The sequence below is a fragment of the Chroicocephalus ridibundus genome, chromosome 1 (assembly GCF_963924245.1).
Source record: "Chroicocephalus ridibundus chromosome 1, bChrRid1.1, whole genome shotgun sequence".
Taxonomy (NCBI): domain Eukaryota; kingdom Metazoa; phylum Chordata; class Aves; order Charadriiformes; family Laridae; genus Chroicocephalus; species Chroicocephalus ridibundus.
In genome coordinates this window covers 26,538,050-26,554,067 of record NC_086284.1, presented here as the reverse complement: position 1 = coordinate 26,554,067, position 16,018 = coordinate 26,538,050, and the positions used below count along the sequence as shown (strand labels likewise).

At 43.8% G+C, this 16,018-nt stretch overlaps 1 protein-coding gene across 1 annotated transcript in view; it reads left to right on the top strand.

The window, feature by feature from the left end:
• KATNAL1 (katanin catalytic subunit A1 like 1) overlaps nt 1-13,854 on the top strand; it is a 44,695-nt gene extending 30,841 nt beyond the window's left edge. Inside the window, 5 exon segments of the mRNA XM_063332147.1 lie at nt 3,004-3,162; nt 4,016-4,142; nt 5,105-5,239; nt 8,539-8,665; nt 10,178-13,854. Coding sequence (XP_063188217.1) covers nt 3,004-3,162; nt 4,016-4,142; nt 5,105-5,239; nt 8,539-8,665; nt 10,178-10,376 — 747 coding nt within the window. The 3' untranslated portion in view covers nt 10,377-13,854.
• Nucleotides 13,855-16,018: the final 2,164 nt, after the last annotated feature.

Genomic DNA, 16,018 nt, shown 5'->3' with positions numbered 1-16,018 from the left:
TGCAAATTGATTTCTGACGAGTCCGTGAAGAGTCTTCATTGTTAGCCTTTTCCCTGGTGACTCGTGAAGCTGTAACTCTTCTGAATTTATTTTTCACGCAGAACAGCATGTATTTTCCCTACTGTTGACCTCTGACTGTGCTACGAGGATGAGAAGTTTTGAAGGGAAGACTGTTTCTTGCAGTAATCAGTGTAGCAGCAGGCATTTGTTGAGCCTAGGCATTCAGGACAGTAATTCAGGGAAAAAGCAGCCAAATCTGTTTTTGGATGTTCAGACTCTCCTGAGAACAATTCCCCAGACAGCCCTCACAGTTTGTGCCTGCGTTCAGAGGACAGTGCCTTGTATGACGGAGCCAGATGTCTTCCCTGATTCAACACAGGTGCTGTGTCATTGCAGCCATGGGTTTCTGGGTGTCCACAGGCTTGCTCTTTCTTTTTTGCTGAATTGTTTTGTGCCAAGAAGGCCCGGTTGCTCGCTGTGCTTCCCACTGCTGTGCTAGTGATTGTTACAACAACAAGAAGTAACCCTGCAGTGATTTCATCAAAACACTTACTCCCTGCGGTGCATTTCAGCTTCTTATTGGAATACTTTGGATTAACAGAGCCTTAGAGGAAGAATAAAGAAGTCTTTGTGTTTGTCAAGGATTTTAACTAGTGAGTAAGTGGCAGCTTCCTAGTTTGCAGAGAGAAAGAGCAATTTGATCCTATGTGTTTCTGTTTGAAATCATGCACATCTCGTTTTGCTGAGAACCCAAGTTCTTTTTTTTTCTTCTTTTTTTTTTTTTTTTTTTTTTTTTTAAATTTTATATTTCTATGGTCTTTATCCTTGGAGAGCTCGGTTTTCCCCTGGCTTTACACCTGGTGTGGCTGCTTTGCACCTGTGTTATGTGCATATATAATGCCACTAGCATCGTGTGCTAGGTAGCGCTCACTGTACTAGCTACACAGGAACTGTAAAGCGATGGGCTTTGATTTCGGCAGTGAGCGGCACGTGTAGCTGAAGCCGGAATTTGGCCTTCTGTAATGGAGGACTAAAGCAATATCCAAAAACTGACCTTGGATAACCAGGTCCTGCAGTAAACACAGTTTGTCAAATGCAGGGGTCAAGTGTGATTTGAATTGAGGTGAAGCTTGTTCTAAAATATTAAATAAACACATTTGTAACTCAGAGAGAACAGCAAGTCATCTCTGACCTGCATATCACAGGCTGAATAATTTTCACCCGGTTGCTCCAGGGTTGTACTCACAATATTATTATAATATCAGTATGACTAGGCATCAGTTCAAATCACGGTATATATCTGAATGTTCACGGGAAGAAAAAGAGTCTATTTACTTTTTATGCTTGCCGCTCTGGAGCTGAGGAAACCTGGGGCAGCCTGAGGATTGACATTGGACTGTTAGCTCTATGGATGGAGTGTGAGTGTTTCTAACTTAATTTACTGATGAATGTATGTTGAGCTTGCATTAGCTCGGTGTTAAATGGCAATAAAGGTATTAAGAGTTAATGGAAAATGGAGTACAGAGAGGCTATTGCTTTGGAATAGTACATTTTTGAATAATTGCGTTCCCGGTTGATTTGTTTTTATAGATCTCTTCCATGTCATTCTTTGTGCTTTTTGAAGTAAATTTCTGTGAGGAACAGATGAAATCTAATTTTCTATGTGGCTTGCATTAACAGATATTTTATTGCTGTGGCATTTTATGTAAGTTATTAATTGCAAAGCACATTGTGATGTGCAATTCTAATTCTAGCTAATTTGATTACCCTTGCAACACAGAACAACTTTACTTTAGGAAACTCTTGTTAGCATGTAATAAGATCTTGCAGTTGGGAGGGCAAAAAAAACCCAAACTGCTTGAGCACTACATTTTCATAGTGCCATGCTTAAAATCACCGTGCTAAAATTCTAGCGCTATGCCGGCATGGAAGGTGTGTTGTCCCTCTCCAGCACTGCTGCTGAAAGGGTTGGAAAGACTATCCATAAAGATAACTGTATTTAGAAATATTATCAAGAGTGATTAACCAGCCTCAGTGCTACAATCTTAATATGGGTCCTGAGAGCACTGTGTGTCCAGCTAAAAACCCGCTTGCATAAGGATGGGTAAATGTGCTGAGCTGCAGAGATGTGTGCTCCTTACTCTGTCTTTCAGATAGACCACAGATGGAAAGACAGTCTGATAATGTGGATGCCAGCCTGGGACTTAACAATTGTCGTTCAGTTTTCTAGTTTGAAGCTTTCTGAATAATCACTGAGGTTTGTATTAGGCTTTTATGGGACTGAGCAGTAGTCCACATGAGCCACAGTTGCTGATCTGTAAAATAGAAGTAGCAGTGCTCTTCTGCCATCCTACAGTGTGATGAGGATGGCGTTTCATCCAGGAATTGCTAAGATGCAGTAGCACAGCCATAGAAGTACTGAGATGGAGAAATTAAACAGTATGACAAACAGTATTCAGTCAATGCTCTTCAGCGTACTTAAATGTAAAAAATCAGCCAGATTCATACATACGTATTGTCAGGATTTTTTGGCAAAATATTTTTCTACAGAAAAATGCTCTACTGAGGTTGTACAACTTTCTGCAAAAGTATCTTGGTTTCTGGGAAGCTTTGTTTGTGAAAGGGCCTTTGTTCCAAAACGAAGAATTCACTGTCTTTGACTGCCTCTGCAGCCCCTCATGAGTTGGGAAAAGCCTAAGTTCAAGTTCAGGCTCTGCCTGAGTCGGAGCAAGGCTGTAAATCTCTTGTCTGCTTCCCAGGTGGTAGATGCAGCAACAGTTACTGGTTTTTGTGGTTCAAACTCCACTGGAGTACTAAGATGAAATCACAGATCACTTCCCCGCTGTTCTCAAAAGCAGGACTCTTGTCTTTTGTTTTCCACTGATGACAATAATAATGACAATAATTAAAACACAGATCTTGGATCATATTGAGCTGTAGCGCAGAATACCGATTGCAGAGTTTCATTATTTGTTGTTCAATACCTTTGTTCTCACCTTTCAGGGCGTGCTGATGGTTGGTCCTCCTGGCACTGGCAAAACAATGCTAGCGAAAGCTGTTGCTACGGAATGTGGAACAACATTCTTCAATGTGTCTTCCTCTACCCTGACGTCTAAATACAGGGGCGAGTCTGAGAAGCTGGTCCGCCTCTTGTTTGAAATGGTATGTCCTCAATGACGTGATCTGGGGATCATTAAGGTGAGAAAGGACATCTCTCGGTTTCCTGCCCCTCCAGTAGCATGTTGGAAGCACTGGGTTCATTTAACTGACACTCCCTCAACCAGTTAGAAAAGCACAATCTCTGTGTTTCCATCTGTTTCTGGTATGTTGTTGAGGATGATGAAGAAAATGGTTGAACACCCATGTTTAGGATAGCGTTTTCTAGACAAGTGTAGAGTTGTAACCTTGACAGAAATACAGTTCTTAGTTTGGATAGCAAGCCCGTGGAAGTAGATTTGAAATTGGAAGGGATTTGGAACTGTTATGCTAGAAGCAATACACGTTTTCGTTCTAATTCTGTTTTGAATGATGGACATAAGCCTCTCAGTGAAGTTGTGGGTGCAGTCCATCACACGGGCTATGTGAAGGACGTGCCCATGTGGACCTCTACTGAAGAGTCATTCACCTTTTGGGATCCTTATTACACTTCTACCTTACTCTCGGGTAAATCCTGTCTCTCTTGAGGTAGACTGAGCTCCCTTCTGTCCCCTATGCTTACCCCCCACCAGCACAAAAACCTGAAAACTGCCTATATTTTGATTGTATTCCTTTTCCCCTTTGCAAGACCGGTTGCTGAGGAAAACCAACTGACACTGAAAGGCCCCTGACACAAGGAGTAAAATTAAAAGTGTATAAACTTCAGCATATGGCAGACAGTTTGTAAATCAAGATCTTGAAGTACTTTCTTGCGACAGGCAGGGAAGATATGCATGTAGTATGTCTAGTGGGACTGGGTCGTGGCCTGATGAGGGCCCGTGCTTGCTGCTGCATCCTTAATGTTTTCCTTTGAATAAAGGCAAGGTTTTACGCTCCAACAACAATCTTCATTGATGAGATAGATTCCATCTGCAGCCGCAGAGGCACGTCCGATGAACACGAGGCGAGTCGCAGAGTCAAGTCAGAGCTGCTTGTGCAAATGGACGGTAACAAGTGTTTAGATCTGAGTTTGGGGCTGGGGTGCTGTTTCTTTACCCGTGGGAACATAAAAACTTGAGCAATTTGGAAAACCTAGCTTTATAGGTCCCCCTTTATAGGGTTTCCTAATAAGGCAGAACTTGAGAGTAGTGTATTTTTGGACTGTTTGAAGGCGGGTGACTGAAAAGGGTGTTCTGCTTTATTTTTTCTAAAATTGCCATTTTGGTGGTAAGTTGAAAATTCATATTTTAAGAGATGCAGACTCTAGGAGAGCAGATAATGGGATTTGTGCAGTTTAATACAGGTCTTTAATTTTGATGCAATTTAAACAAATTTCTCCCCTTTGCTAGAGTCTCCAGTTCAGGGACCCCATTGTGAGATCTGATTTTGCTGTATTTTGTGGTGGCAGCTAGTATTACCCTTTTAGTCAAATTTAGCGTGCAGGTGCACATAACGAGGATGATATCAGAGGAATACTGTACGGCATAGTGGTACTGTATGCAATACATTTGTATTGAAGTTATTGTTTAACTACTATTTCTAATGTCCTCAGATGTGCAGGTTCATCGTGGTAAACTCAGGGTAGGTGAATTTTTGCCCCAAAGTGATAATTTTTTTGCAGTCCTCATTTGTGAGGCCAAGAAGTGATTCTATTTCTTCTATGGCCAGATTTGACAGAGATAGCGCTTTCGGTGGGACTAGCAGGGCCACACTCAGGTGTGACTGTGTTGTTAGCACTGTCAAAGAAAGCCCTCCCCTTACTCAGCAAAAGAGCTGTCCCTCTCTCTGGGACAATGATGGTCCTGTCACACCTAAGCTATGGGAAGTTTGGAAAAGGGCAGTAGGACTATATAGAGCTGTTGCAAAAGCCTGGACAAAGCTACACAATGTTTGTCTGCGTAGCGTTTCTTAGCAAGCATCTCAATCAATAAGAGCTGTGGAGTGAAATTGCGCTAAACTGTGCTTGCAGGGGTAGGTGGTGCTCTGGAAAATGATGATCCTTCCAAGATGGTTATGGTCTTAGCAGCTACAAATTTTCCCTGGGATATCGATGAAGCTCTCCGACGGAGGCTGGAGAAGAGGATTTATATACCTTTGCCCACAGGTATGTTTGCTACAAGCATTTTCCTTTAAAATGGCCTTTGTAAGACGAATTTAGGACTACTGCAGGACTGTTGGATTTGGAAGGAATCTTTTTTGTGATAAGCAGCGAAATTCGGGAGTTAATCATTTGGCTGGGTCACTTTATTTTTAAAGAGAGTGAGAGAAAGGGAAAAAAAATGCTACTTGCTTGGGGGCTTCAAAACAAAGAGCTGCGGCATTTCATTGCAAGCCCATTGATGGGTTCTTACATTTTGAAAGAGAGTTAGCTTTAATGAGCCTGGAATTATTTTAAATGTTTAACAGTCGGTCCTTGAGTGATCATCAAAGGCAGCCTTTGGACATGTTCAGAAATATAGCAAATGCACTCCGTGCCCTTGCAGACAAATGCAAAGAAGTGGATCCATGAATTTTCACTTACGGGCTTAGTTCATTGTAAATCACTGCTTGCTCGCCTTTATGACTGTGCTTCGAGTCACTCAGAATGCAGCAGGCTGATTGCTTTCCTGCCCTAAGACGTCTCGGCTTGTATTGTCTTTCCTAGCTGTCAGTCACCTGTCCTATTAATTTTGAGATTCCTATCGCTTGAAGTTTGCATAGCTTCGTTTCTTCTTGGTACAGCGGATACCTCATCTCCCTGCATGAGCACTCAAGATAACAAGATGCGTGTTCGTGGTGACAGCAGTTGTGATTGAGTTTAGCAGGTGTAAGGACACCTAATAGTTCTACAGCTTGTCTCTGCAGCTTACAGGCGGTAACAGCTCCTAACAGGATGCCTGTCTTTATGACCAATTAGTTTAAAATCCTATCAGCTCTTGCTCCTGTTTCTAATTAAACCAGATTGTTTTTTGACACAGTGCATTACGCCTTGGACAATATACAAGATGTGCTCCAGTTTTATATCCGATCTTACGTTCTGTTACATCTTGTGTAAATAAGAATGTTGAGCTGTTCTGGGCAAGTCTAAATGATGCATTTATAACTGTGCTGTGTGATTTGATGTGGTCATGCATTTTAATTGAAAAAGTGATATGATGTATGTCATATGTACACCTGTATATTGTGGAATTTGATGCACGTGTACATTCTACTGTGCTTCATTTTCAAAATACTGCAAGGACTTGCTTATCCCCATAGCAAAGATTAGAAGAATGTTCTCTGATACAGGACACTCTCTGCAGGTATGCCATATGTGCATTGTGCTCTGTAAATAATAAATTGCCGTTTTATAGCCAGTGCCAGTTGTGTATGATTGATAACTCGGTATTCTTGACAGTTGTGCAAAACACACAAAACCAGCAGCTTTAGACAAGCTTTCTGATTTATTTTGTATTTCCTCTCCCCGCTTTTTTTAATTAGGGACATCAATAAATAAAACCTAAGTGTGGTCATTTCCTTAAGATTTTTAGCCTTCCCTACTGCTGCTACTTCTGTTGTGGTTGTCCTCGTTTCTAGGTCATAAAGATTGGTCACTGTGGAAATAAAGATGCTGAGCTGGTGTTATGGTTTAACTCCAGCTGGCAACTAAGAACCACCCAGCCACTCGCTCACTTCCCCTCGGTGAGACGGGGGAGAGAATGAGAAGAGTAAAAGTGAGAAAACTCATGGGTTGACATAAAGAAAGCTTAATAAGTAAGGCGGAAGCTGCACACACAAGCAAAGCAAAACTCACTACGGGCATTCACTACTTCCCATGGGCAGGCAGGTGTTCATCCATCCCCAGGAAAGCAGGGCTCCATCATGTGAAAGGGTTACTTGAGAAGACAAACGCCATCACTCCGAACATGTCCCCCCCTTTCTTCTTCTTCCCCCAGCTCTATACACTGAGCAGGACGTCTGTGGCATGGGATATCCCTTTGGTCAGTTGGGGTCAGCTGTCCTGGCTGTGTCTCCTCCCAACTTGTTGTGTCCCCCCCCAGCCCAGTCACCAGTGGGGCGGTGTGAGGAGCAGAAAAGACCTTGGCCCACTCACCCGTGGGGCAGTGTGAGGAGCAGAAAAAACCTTGGCTGCTCAGCAACAACCAAAACCATGCTCATGCCAAGTCTAAAACTTAGCACTATACCAGCTGCAGGTAAGAAAGTCAGCTCTATCTCAGCTGAAACCATGACAGCTGGTATGTTTTTTTCTGTACAGTAAAAGCCAGGAAAGCGTTTGTCCTCTTCTTCACCACTCTTGTGCAGAGCAGCACCAAAGCCTAAGCTGTCAAGTGGGAATTCCCAGTTACAAGCCTAGGCTGCGTATGTACCCATATGCACATGCCCTCTACAAGAAAAATGGTTAATTGTCTGCATAAGTGCTCATTTACACAGCTGGTTATCACTGTGTGCACGCTGCAACTACGTCTGAAAGTGGGATACCAGGACATTTGTATTGTAAATACATTAATATGTTTACTGTATTATTGTATCTGTTTTCTATCAGGCTTCATCAGATTTCTTGGGTCCCAACTGGGTGAAGTGCTTAAACATATGCTTAAAGTTCAGCCTATTGTTAAGGGGTTTGTGCTGTCTGAAGCTCTGCTAATAGAATCCTCATTGTGGTTCTAATGAAACTGTGTGAATAATGTGCACTCAAACACTTGAACACCGAGTGAATCCAAAGGGATGTGGGAAGGAGGAGACATTTGTAGGATTTTGTGCCCTTGGGTAGTATGTGACCAAATGCTTTGTCACCTGAGACACAGCAGACATTTTTAATGATGTATGACTTTGGAAAAGTCTTAAGAGTATGCTGTTTTAATATCCTACTTTTAACCATATACTTTATTGTGTTTGATTGCACGCTTTACTATCATAGAATCATTTAGGTTGGAAAAGACCCTTGGGATCATCGAGTCCAACCATCAGCCCCACGCTACAAAGTTCTCCCTTACACCATATCCTTTAACACCACATCTAAACGAGTCTTAAACACATCCAGGGATGGTGACTCCACCACCTCCCTGGGCACCTATTCCGGGGTCTGACCACTCTTTCTGTGAAGAATTTTTTCCTAATGTCCAGCCTAAACCTACCCTGCTGCAGCTTGAACCCATTCCCTCTTGTTCTATCGCTAATTACCTGTGAGAAGAGACCAGCACCAACCTCTCTACAATCGCCTTTCAAGTAGTTGTAGAGAGTGATGGTCTCCCCCCAGCCTCCTCTTCCTCAAACTAAACAGTCCCAGCTCCATGTTTTGTTCTGTCTCTTTGCTTGTATTAAGCCCTTTTGTTTGTACTTTTCACTGAAAAATCTAAGTTGTGTTTATATCTTTTTTTTAATGTTACTCTTGCAAGTCTTCAAACAAGTATTTTTATGTTGTAGCAAAAGGCAGAGCAGAACTACTTAAGATTAATCTTCGGGAAGTAGAACTGGATCCTGATATCAGCCTTGAAGAAATTGCAGAGAAGATTGAAGGCTATTCTGGTGCCGACATCACTAATGTTTGCAGGTATCTCATCCCCCTTAATTTGCAAGTAAAACTGCACAGAAAGTCGTCATTTACATTATGGGGTAAAATGCAATACCCACTGCAGCTGAAGCCATGCTAACAGTGACTATGCTTGAGGCCAAATCTATTTACTGTAACCATGCGTTACTGTCACGTGGAGCAGTCTAAAGACCATGGAGCCTTTGTATGACATCTGGTTAAGTTTTCTTGGCTCTGAGAGAAAAAAAAATGTCTGAGCAAATGCTGTGTTATCATTGCCTGCATTTACTGAATATTTTTTAAAGTAGAGCAAAACAGGTTTGGATTTTTTATATATATATTTTTTTAAATACCATGAGTTTAAGAGCATTTTGTGATGCAGAGGAACCTTTCACAGAATACTTCTGTGGGGCTTCTACGTGCTGTATATTTGCACAGCCCCCAGTGCAGCACGGTCTTGGTTTCTGCCTGAATCTTCTTGGTGCAAAGCTGACACAGGTAGTTTATAGCATTAGTATTGAATTTATTTCCATCCTGTTCCCACAATTTGTTTCATTTTTTGACAAATGAGGCTTTTCCGGTGGAGGATAGGTATTTGAAAAAACTTACCAGTAGGAAGCCTACCTCCCTTACAGTGTTAGGATCCCTGCCAAGAAAAACAGATCCTTTAAGAACGTGGCTTGGGATTTTTTTTCTTCCCCTGCTGCTTTGGTGAAATTGTGAAATGACTTCATGGTTTTGAAAACTTGGTGTGTGTCACATGGTGCAATAGTTAAATTACCTGTTTTCCCTGAGGCCTGTGTTATCCCTTGCTGGGAAAAAGCTGGGGAAAGAGAAAATGTAATTTCAGACTGCATGTGGGCCGTGGTGTGAGAAATGAGCAGTGTTCTCCGTGCCAGTGGGCCACACTGGCAGCATCCAAGCTGGGGAGGAGTCAGAGCAGGTAGAGCATGAGGAGCCACAGGCACCGATGGCCTCAGCCCTGCAGGGCCAATGGCCACAAGGGTCTGATGCCTCCTGCTCTGCCCTTTACAGGTTCAAGTGCTCCATGCGAGCAGGCAACAGAGCCGGGCTGCGCTCCGAACACTTGCTGGCTGTCCTTTTGGGCTACATGGTGGGGAGAAGGTTGAAATCCGAGGGGTGGAGGTGCAAAATCCAGACTACTTTTTAAAAAAAAAAAAAGTCTTTGAGTGCAGTTCCTCTGCCATCTTGCCCTTTCGTGCACCGAAGTTGTAAAATTTCATCTCTATGAATCATTGTAAAAGGTTTTCAATTTTATAGTTTTAATTATCTCTGCACATTTACCATATGCTTAAATGGATTTTGATGCCAATGCATTCTTTATGTTGAATTAATGTAGTGATCGGGCAACATGGAAGTTAACAAAGATGTGAACTGCATCTTCTATGGTAAATAAATGCTCTCTTAAGTGTTCCTGCCAGTGGTTTCTAGCAAGAGAATACAATCAAAATTCATAGGCTTACAGCACATGCTGCTACCAATTAGCTCCCATACATTGTCCTGTATTTCCAGGGATGCCTCTTTAATGGCAATGAGACGACGTATTAACGGCTTAACTCCAGAAGAGATTCGTGCACTTTCTAAAGAGGAGCTTCAGATGCCGGTTACCAAGGGGGACTTTGAGCTGGCTCTAAAGAAAATCTCCAAATCTGTTTCTGCTGCAGACCTGGAGAAGTATGAAAAATGGATGGCGGAGTTTGGATCTGCTTAATCTCAGTGACAGCTCTCCTTTGCTACGGTTTTATGGTTTTTGTTGTTTTCACTTGCAAAATGAGTTAGAAATCTTTTTAAAGGTTTAATAGAAGGTCTGCCTCTGGCCCCATCCCACCTCCTTCTGGTGGCAAGATCTTTTAAACTCCATTTGCCTTTAAAGGGAATGAACGCAATAATGAGGTGACATTGCAAAAGATATTTTATCTCTGAAATAGTAAAATAAGACAAACAGGAAGGGAAAAATTATACTTGTGAGGATAATCTTTTTATTTTTCCAGTGAAGAGCAGTCTTACTTCACCTCCTCATAGTCATCTTTCATGGCTGGAATCAATAAATCAGCTGGGGGATTTGACTCCAGAGGAGCTGACAAGGGCTTGCTGTACCCCCTGCTCTTCAGTGCTACGTTTCTGTTGAGCTGCTGACTCTGCCTCCCTTGAACGTGGCATTGAAGTTACTGTTCTGTCTCTGCTCGGATATTCAGAGCAAAGCCTGTGGATTGATTGGCATTGCACAGAGGAAATGAAGATCAGTTTTCCGTGAAGACATGGGCTCAGCTCTCCTCTCGTGTACGCCCATTTGGAATTGATGTCACTTCAGACTGGAATGATGTTACCTGTGACAACTTGTGATGGAAATGAGAGGAAAAGGGCCTTGATTGATCTCAGTCTGGTTTATGCTTGATCTCTAAACATAGTTTGTACCAGTTTGACCAGTAGACACTTTGAAGTTTGACTAGTAGGCACTTTGACTTAAGTTACGTCTTGCACTTTTATGCTTATGTATCATCCTATACTTTTTCAGTGACATCTAGATATTGTTATTATTATTAAAGTGCTAAGAGTTTAATACAGTAAAAACACTAATATCAAGGCTGTCTTTAAAACACAAGGCTGTCCTTAAAACACACGGCTGTGGATTTTCACTTCTTCTGATCAGACGTGAACTCTTTCCTAGCTTTACTAGGCAATGGAATTTGCACCTGTTTATGTTGCAGAACTGTTCATGCTTCCTAAATTTTTTTAATGAAGTTTTCTTAAAAATGTATGTATGTTATTGATTTAGGGGAAAATAATTTGTGCAATCTCATTTATGTTGTTACCTGTTTCTTCCCACATACGAGTTGCAGGGATGAGAAGGGTTGGGTTATAAGCTCTAGCATGAGAAATCCTCTCTCCCGAGTTATTAACTGTCATGGTGAGTATATGAGCTTTTTGCAGACTCGGGCTGCGAGTCTGACATGTGAAGGTTTCCCGTGGCAGGAATGGGAAGGAGGTCAAATTTACAGAGGAATATGCAAGCTCTCAATTTTTTGGTGATTTCGTGAGCTAGGCCAAAGGATCTTGGTGGATATGCGTTGCTGTGCGGTTTTTAGGTATTCTGCCCTTCAGCTGCCTGCTGAGACTCCTAGTGGCATGGCCAGATGTGGCAAACTGGAGTAAGAAACAGATAACACCTCCTCTTGAATGGTAGTATATCCTTATTTGCTCCCTTTTGCTAGTTCTTGGGAGTTCCCAATAATGTCAGTAGTTCAGCACACTGGTCTCTTGGGCCATGACATGTGAACCACTAAGGCAAATGCTGCTCAACTCTGCCTGCTGTTCAGTAGCAAGGACTGTCAGAATATATGCATGACAGCTCTGCAGCATCTATCTGATTACCTGAGCGACTTTTGAAGCTGTTTTACTATTGCTACTTTGTCTGTCAGTATTCCTTTTTCTTTCTTTGTATGAGAAGACCATGTCTTGGATTGATCCTTTCATTTTAAAGGGCTGCCCCGATTTGCATGGAGAAACACCAGGGAGATTCTATCAGTCTCGCATTTGCCATAAAACTCAGTCAGGGCTTTAGAAGTATGTTTCCGTGTGGCACTCCAGAAAAATACCTTCTGGGGCCTCCAGACTGGTTGAGACCCAGCTGTTGTTCATATCTTTCCAAGGACAGAGCATCTCTGCTGCCTACTGTCAGGCCCCGTTACACTCCTGGACAGGAAGGTTAGTGCAGAAAGAACACGAGCCTTTACCCTCTTCAGCTACAGGGAGAATAAATGCTTCTTTCCTGGCCAGTTTGCAGTAACTGCACAGTAGAGCCCTTGGGATTCACAGTACCTGTGGCTGTCAGACTAAAAGGAACAGTTCTCTCTGCGTTGAAAGGTGAGCAAGCAGAGGCAGTGTTGACTTTTCATAGTTTTTAGATAAATTCCTACTAGGGCTAGTCTGTTCCTCCCAGGGAATAACTGGACTTTACCGAGAGAAAGCTTTGAAAACATTGCTCCAGTCTGTCATTTCTTCCTTAGGAAAGCTGTAGGCTGCAGCCATTACTCGTTTTGTTTGTTTGTTGTACTGCAGAATCTTGTGTGGCCCATGCCAGATTAGCACTTCAGGGTCTCTCACTAGAGAGGCCGTTGCTGCCTGAGGAGCTTAGTCTACACAAGCAAGATCTAGAGGGGAATGAACATGAATGCCAGTAGCTTACCCTGTTTGTCTGCCCAGGAGCAGTGCTGGCATTCGGCAGTTGCTGCTTAGAAAGGTCTAAGTACCAGTTTTCTCAGTTTCATGTTGCCAGCAGCAGTGCCCTTCCTGCTGATGAAAGCACAGCGTTTAGCAAAAATGTCCTTCCTTAGCTCTTTGATGAACCTTCTACCTTCAGGCATTAAACTTCCCTCTTAGATATTAAGCAAAATTCCCTGTACTGGGCATTCCCCCTAGTAGGAATTATTCAGGTGCTGTGGTTTTTTTCTCTAAAGGTCATGATTTCTACCCCAAATATGTTTTTCCTAGAGGTCCATTCATCCTTTACTGCTGCAGAACAGAAAAGGGACAGTTTCCAGGCTGTAGATGTTTATGTGTACAGTGGTTGTGCCCGAGCATTGCACCCGTGACCTGGGCTCCGCTAGGTCAGGCACCCTGCAAGACAGAAACCATCCCTTCCCTTCCGAGACTTTTCAGGACAGGGATCAGACCCTGTGTGCTGACCCTCACATCTTCACCAGGTCACTCTGGTGCAGACACCTAGGTGGGCTTGGAGTCTGGGTTATTAACCCAAGAAGGGAGCCAGAAGCAGGGTGCAGCAAGGGGCAACCAGGGAAGGAAGGCTGGGCCAACAGCAGCAGCATCTCAAGACCCTAAGGAAGGATGAGCTTACGGCTCAGCATAAGTCCAATTTGTGTCCCGCTGGGGGAAACCCTTGTGTAGGGATGTTGGGTTCCTCAGAGAGCAACCCACAGCCTGCTGCAACAATTTCTTCAGTCTGTGTCCGTATGTGTATGGAGACACACGCGCACATGTGTGTATGTGTATATATACGCACACAATGTGTGGTGCTTCAGTAGTCTGTACCTAACTTACATAAAAAACATGTTTTAAAGCTGTGTTTATGCGTCTCTTTATAAACATCTGTGAAGGCCCTCTTGGGTGGCACTGTTAATTTTTGTACAATAAGCAGTCTGGTTGTATGAAGTAATAAACGTACGTGTAGAGTCTGTTTGTCTCACTGGGGATGGGCTTTGCTGTTTCCAAAGGCTGCCATACAATGCAGAGCTTTTCAGCGTGTCACGCTGGTGTTGGACTCACCAAAGTCCTGGACGGAGAGCATTTAAAGCAGAGCCTGTTTTTTTTGGATAACGCTGTCAGCAATGCTTTCCCTCTTAAATCGGCCTGTCGTTGCCACAAGCTATAAAATGGGGAATGCTCCAATGCCCAGCACATGGAAGGAGGGTGGGGGAGAGGAGAGCAGAGGCCCCAGCAGATGTTCAGTGTTAGCACCTGATTCAGACCTCACAGAGCCGGGCAGGCTTTTTTATTACTTGCCGCTGGGCTGAAAGTATAATCAGGCTCCAGAGAAGCTGTATCAGCTGCCTGCTAACCAGAAGACTTTGAAGAGCAAAACTTCAGTTAAGAAAGAGCTTTCAAACTTGGAAAGAGACCCCCGAGTCTCTTAGGACTGAATTGATTATGTGAATTTTCTCACTAACTTCCTTACGAAAGAATGTGTAGTTTCCAGTGTTTCATAATGCCTCCAACGTGAAAGAGCGAGCAAGAGAAATTGCTGATCAAGGGATTTCAGGAGAGGTCAAATCTTTGCATAGGAAGTTCGGCTCACGCCAGTTCAAAAGAGGCTGTGAAATAGCAAAGGTGCACTGGCTTGTTCTTCTGATCATGGTAAAGATGAAAGAGCTTGTGTGCTGTGACGAAGCCCTCCATCAAGCGAGCAAAGACTTAGCTGTACAATCCCGGCACGAGGAGGTGGAAGCAGCAGAGGAAATAGTGAAATTTTTTTTGTCTGTTTTTGGAATAAACCACCCTGAATCGGTTCGTGGCCTGAGAAATTTTTTCTGATCCGTAGTGACAGACAAGAACATGACGAAGGTGCAGGTGAAAGTGCTACCGGGGAGCAAGCAGGGAGCCTGGGAGTGCCGGAGCAGCACGCTGGTGAGAAGTGGGTGGCAGCACCATGGTGGCAGCCGGGGATCGCTCCGTGCCAGCCGCCCGCCAGACAACGCTGTAGGTGCAGGCTGCAGCCGAGCTGGGCAGGAGTAGTCTCAGTAGCCCTCTGAGGGAATAAAGCCGACTGCATAAAGCCACCCAAGCTGGTCATAGCAAAGGCAGGGAGATGCTTCAATTCAGAGAAGGTGGCACACGATCTTCCCTGCTCACCTTAAGAGTTTCATGAGAGCGCTGCGCGAAAACTTGGCTGTGGCTGCGGATGCCTCAGTGACTCGTGTTTCAGAGCCTGACTTCCAGGCGAACCCGAGCTAACAGAGCTGCAGCAGCAGGTGATGTTCCCACCTCCCACAGCACAGGGTGTTTTGACCCTCTCTGCTTTCTAAGCCAGCCTGGTTTTGTACGCCAGTCGTGACCTGTTCTTCTGACCCACTTACCGCGTACGCGGTTGTTCGGTACCTCTAATAGAGGAGCTCCTTTTGTGAGATACAGAGCGCTCTTCTGATCAGCTAGAGTGCCATGCTCCTACATGTGTCTGCACCTAGGTGTCTTGGAAAGATCCAGGCAATTTTCCTCTTCTTCAGAAGGCCCCAATTAGCATTAAAAGCGTTTGGGAAGAGATGTTTCGGCTAGCCTGGTTGCCCAACACAAGAACACTTACCTCAACAGCCGAGGAAGGGCCGCAGGCTCTGTCTTTTGTTAGGAGGAGGCAAAGTGTGGGGATGTTCCTACTCCTACCACACGGCCAGAGTTAGGGTCGTATCATGTCCAAGCTCTGTTTTATGGCTTTTCTGTATTTGTGACTTCTTTGTTGTAGTTGGAATGTTTTTCTCCGAGTCAGGGGGAAGCCATGCAATTTTTGTTCAGTGTCCTCCGGGTGGGGGTTTTGGGGATCCCATGATCTGGTTGGTCCATGAAGTTGCTGAGCCCGTTCCCGGCATGCTTGCTTTTGGAGGACAGCGTCGTGCATCCCGCTTGGCTGCCTGGCTTTACAGTAAAGTCGGTTACTGTGGCTGTGCAAAGTCACGTAAATATAACGTTTAGAATATTAGAGAGAAATTCTCTAAAAAAGAGAGAAGTTCTTACTACCGGATTACAACTGTGTTGCTCCCATTTGTGAGCGGCCCCTTGCGTAAGCTGTTCAACTTATGTAAAAGAAACTGTCTTGGAAGTAAGAGTTTTTTGAACTTGACTTTGGAG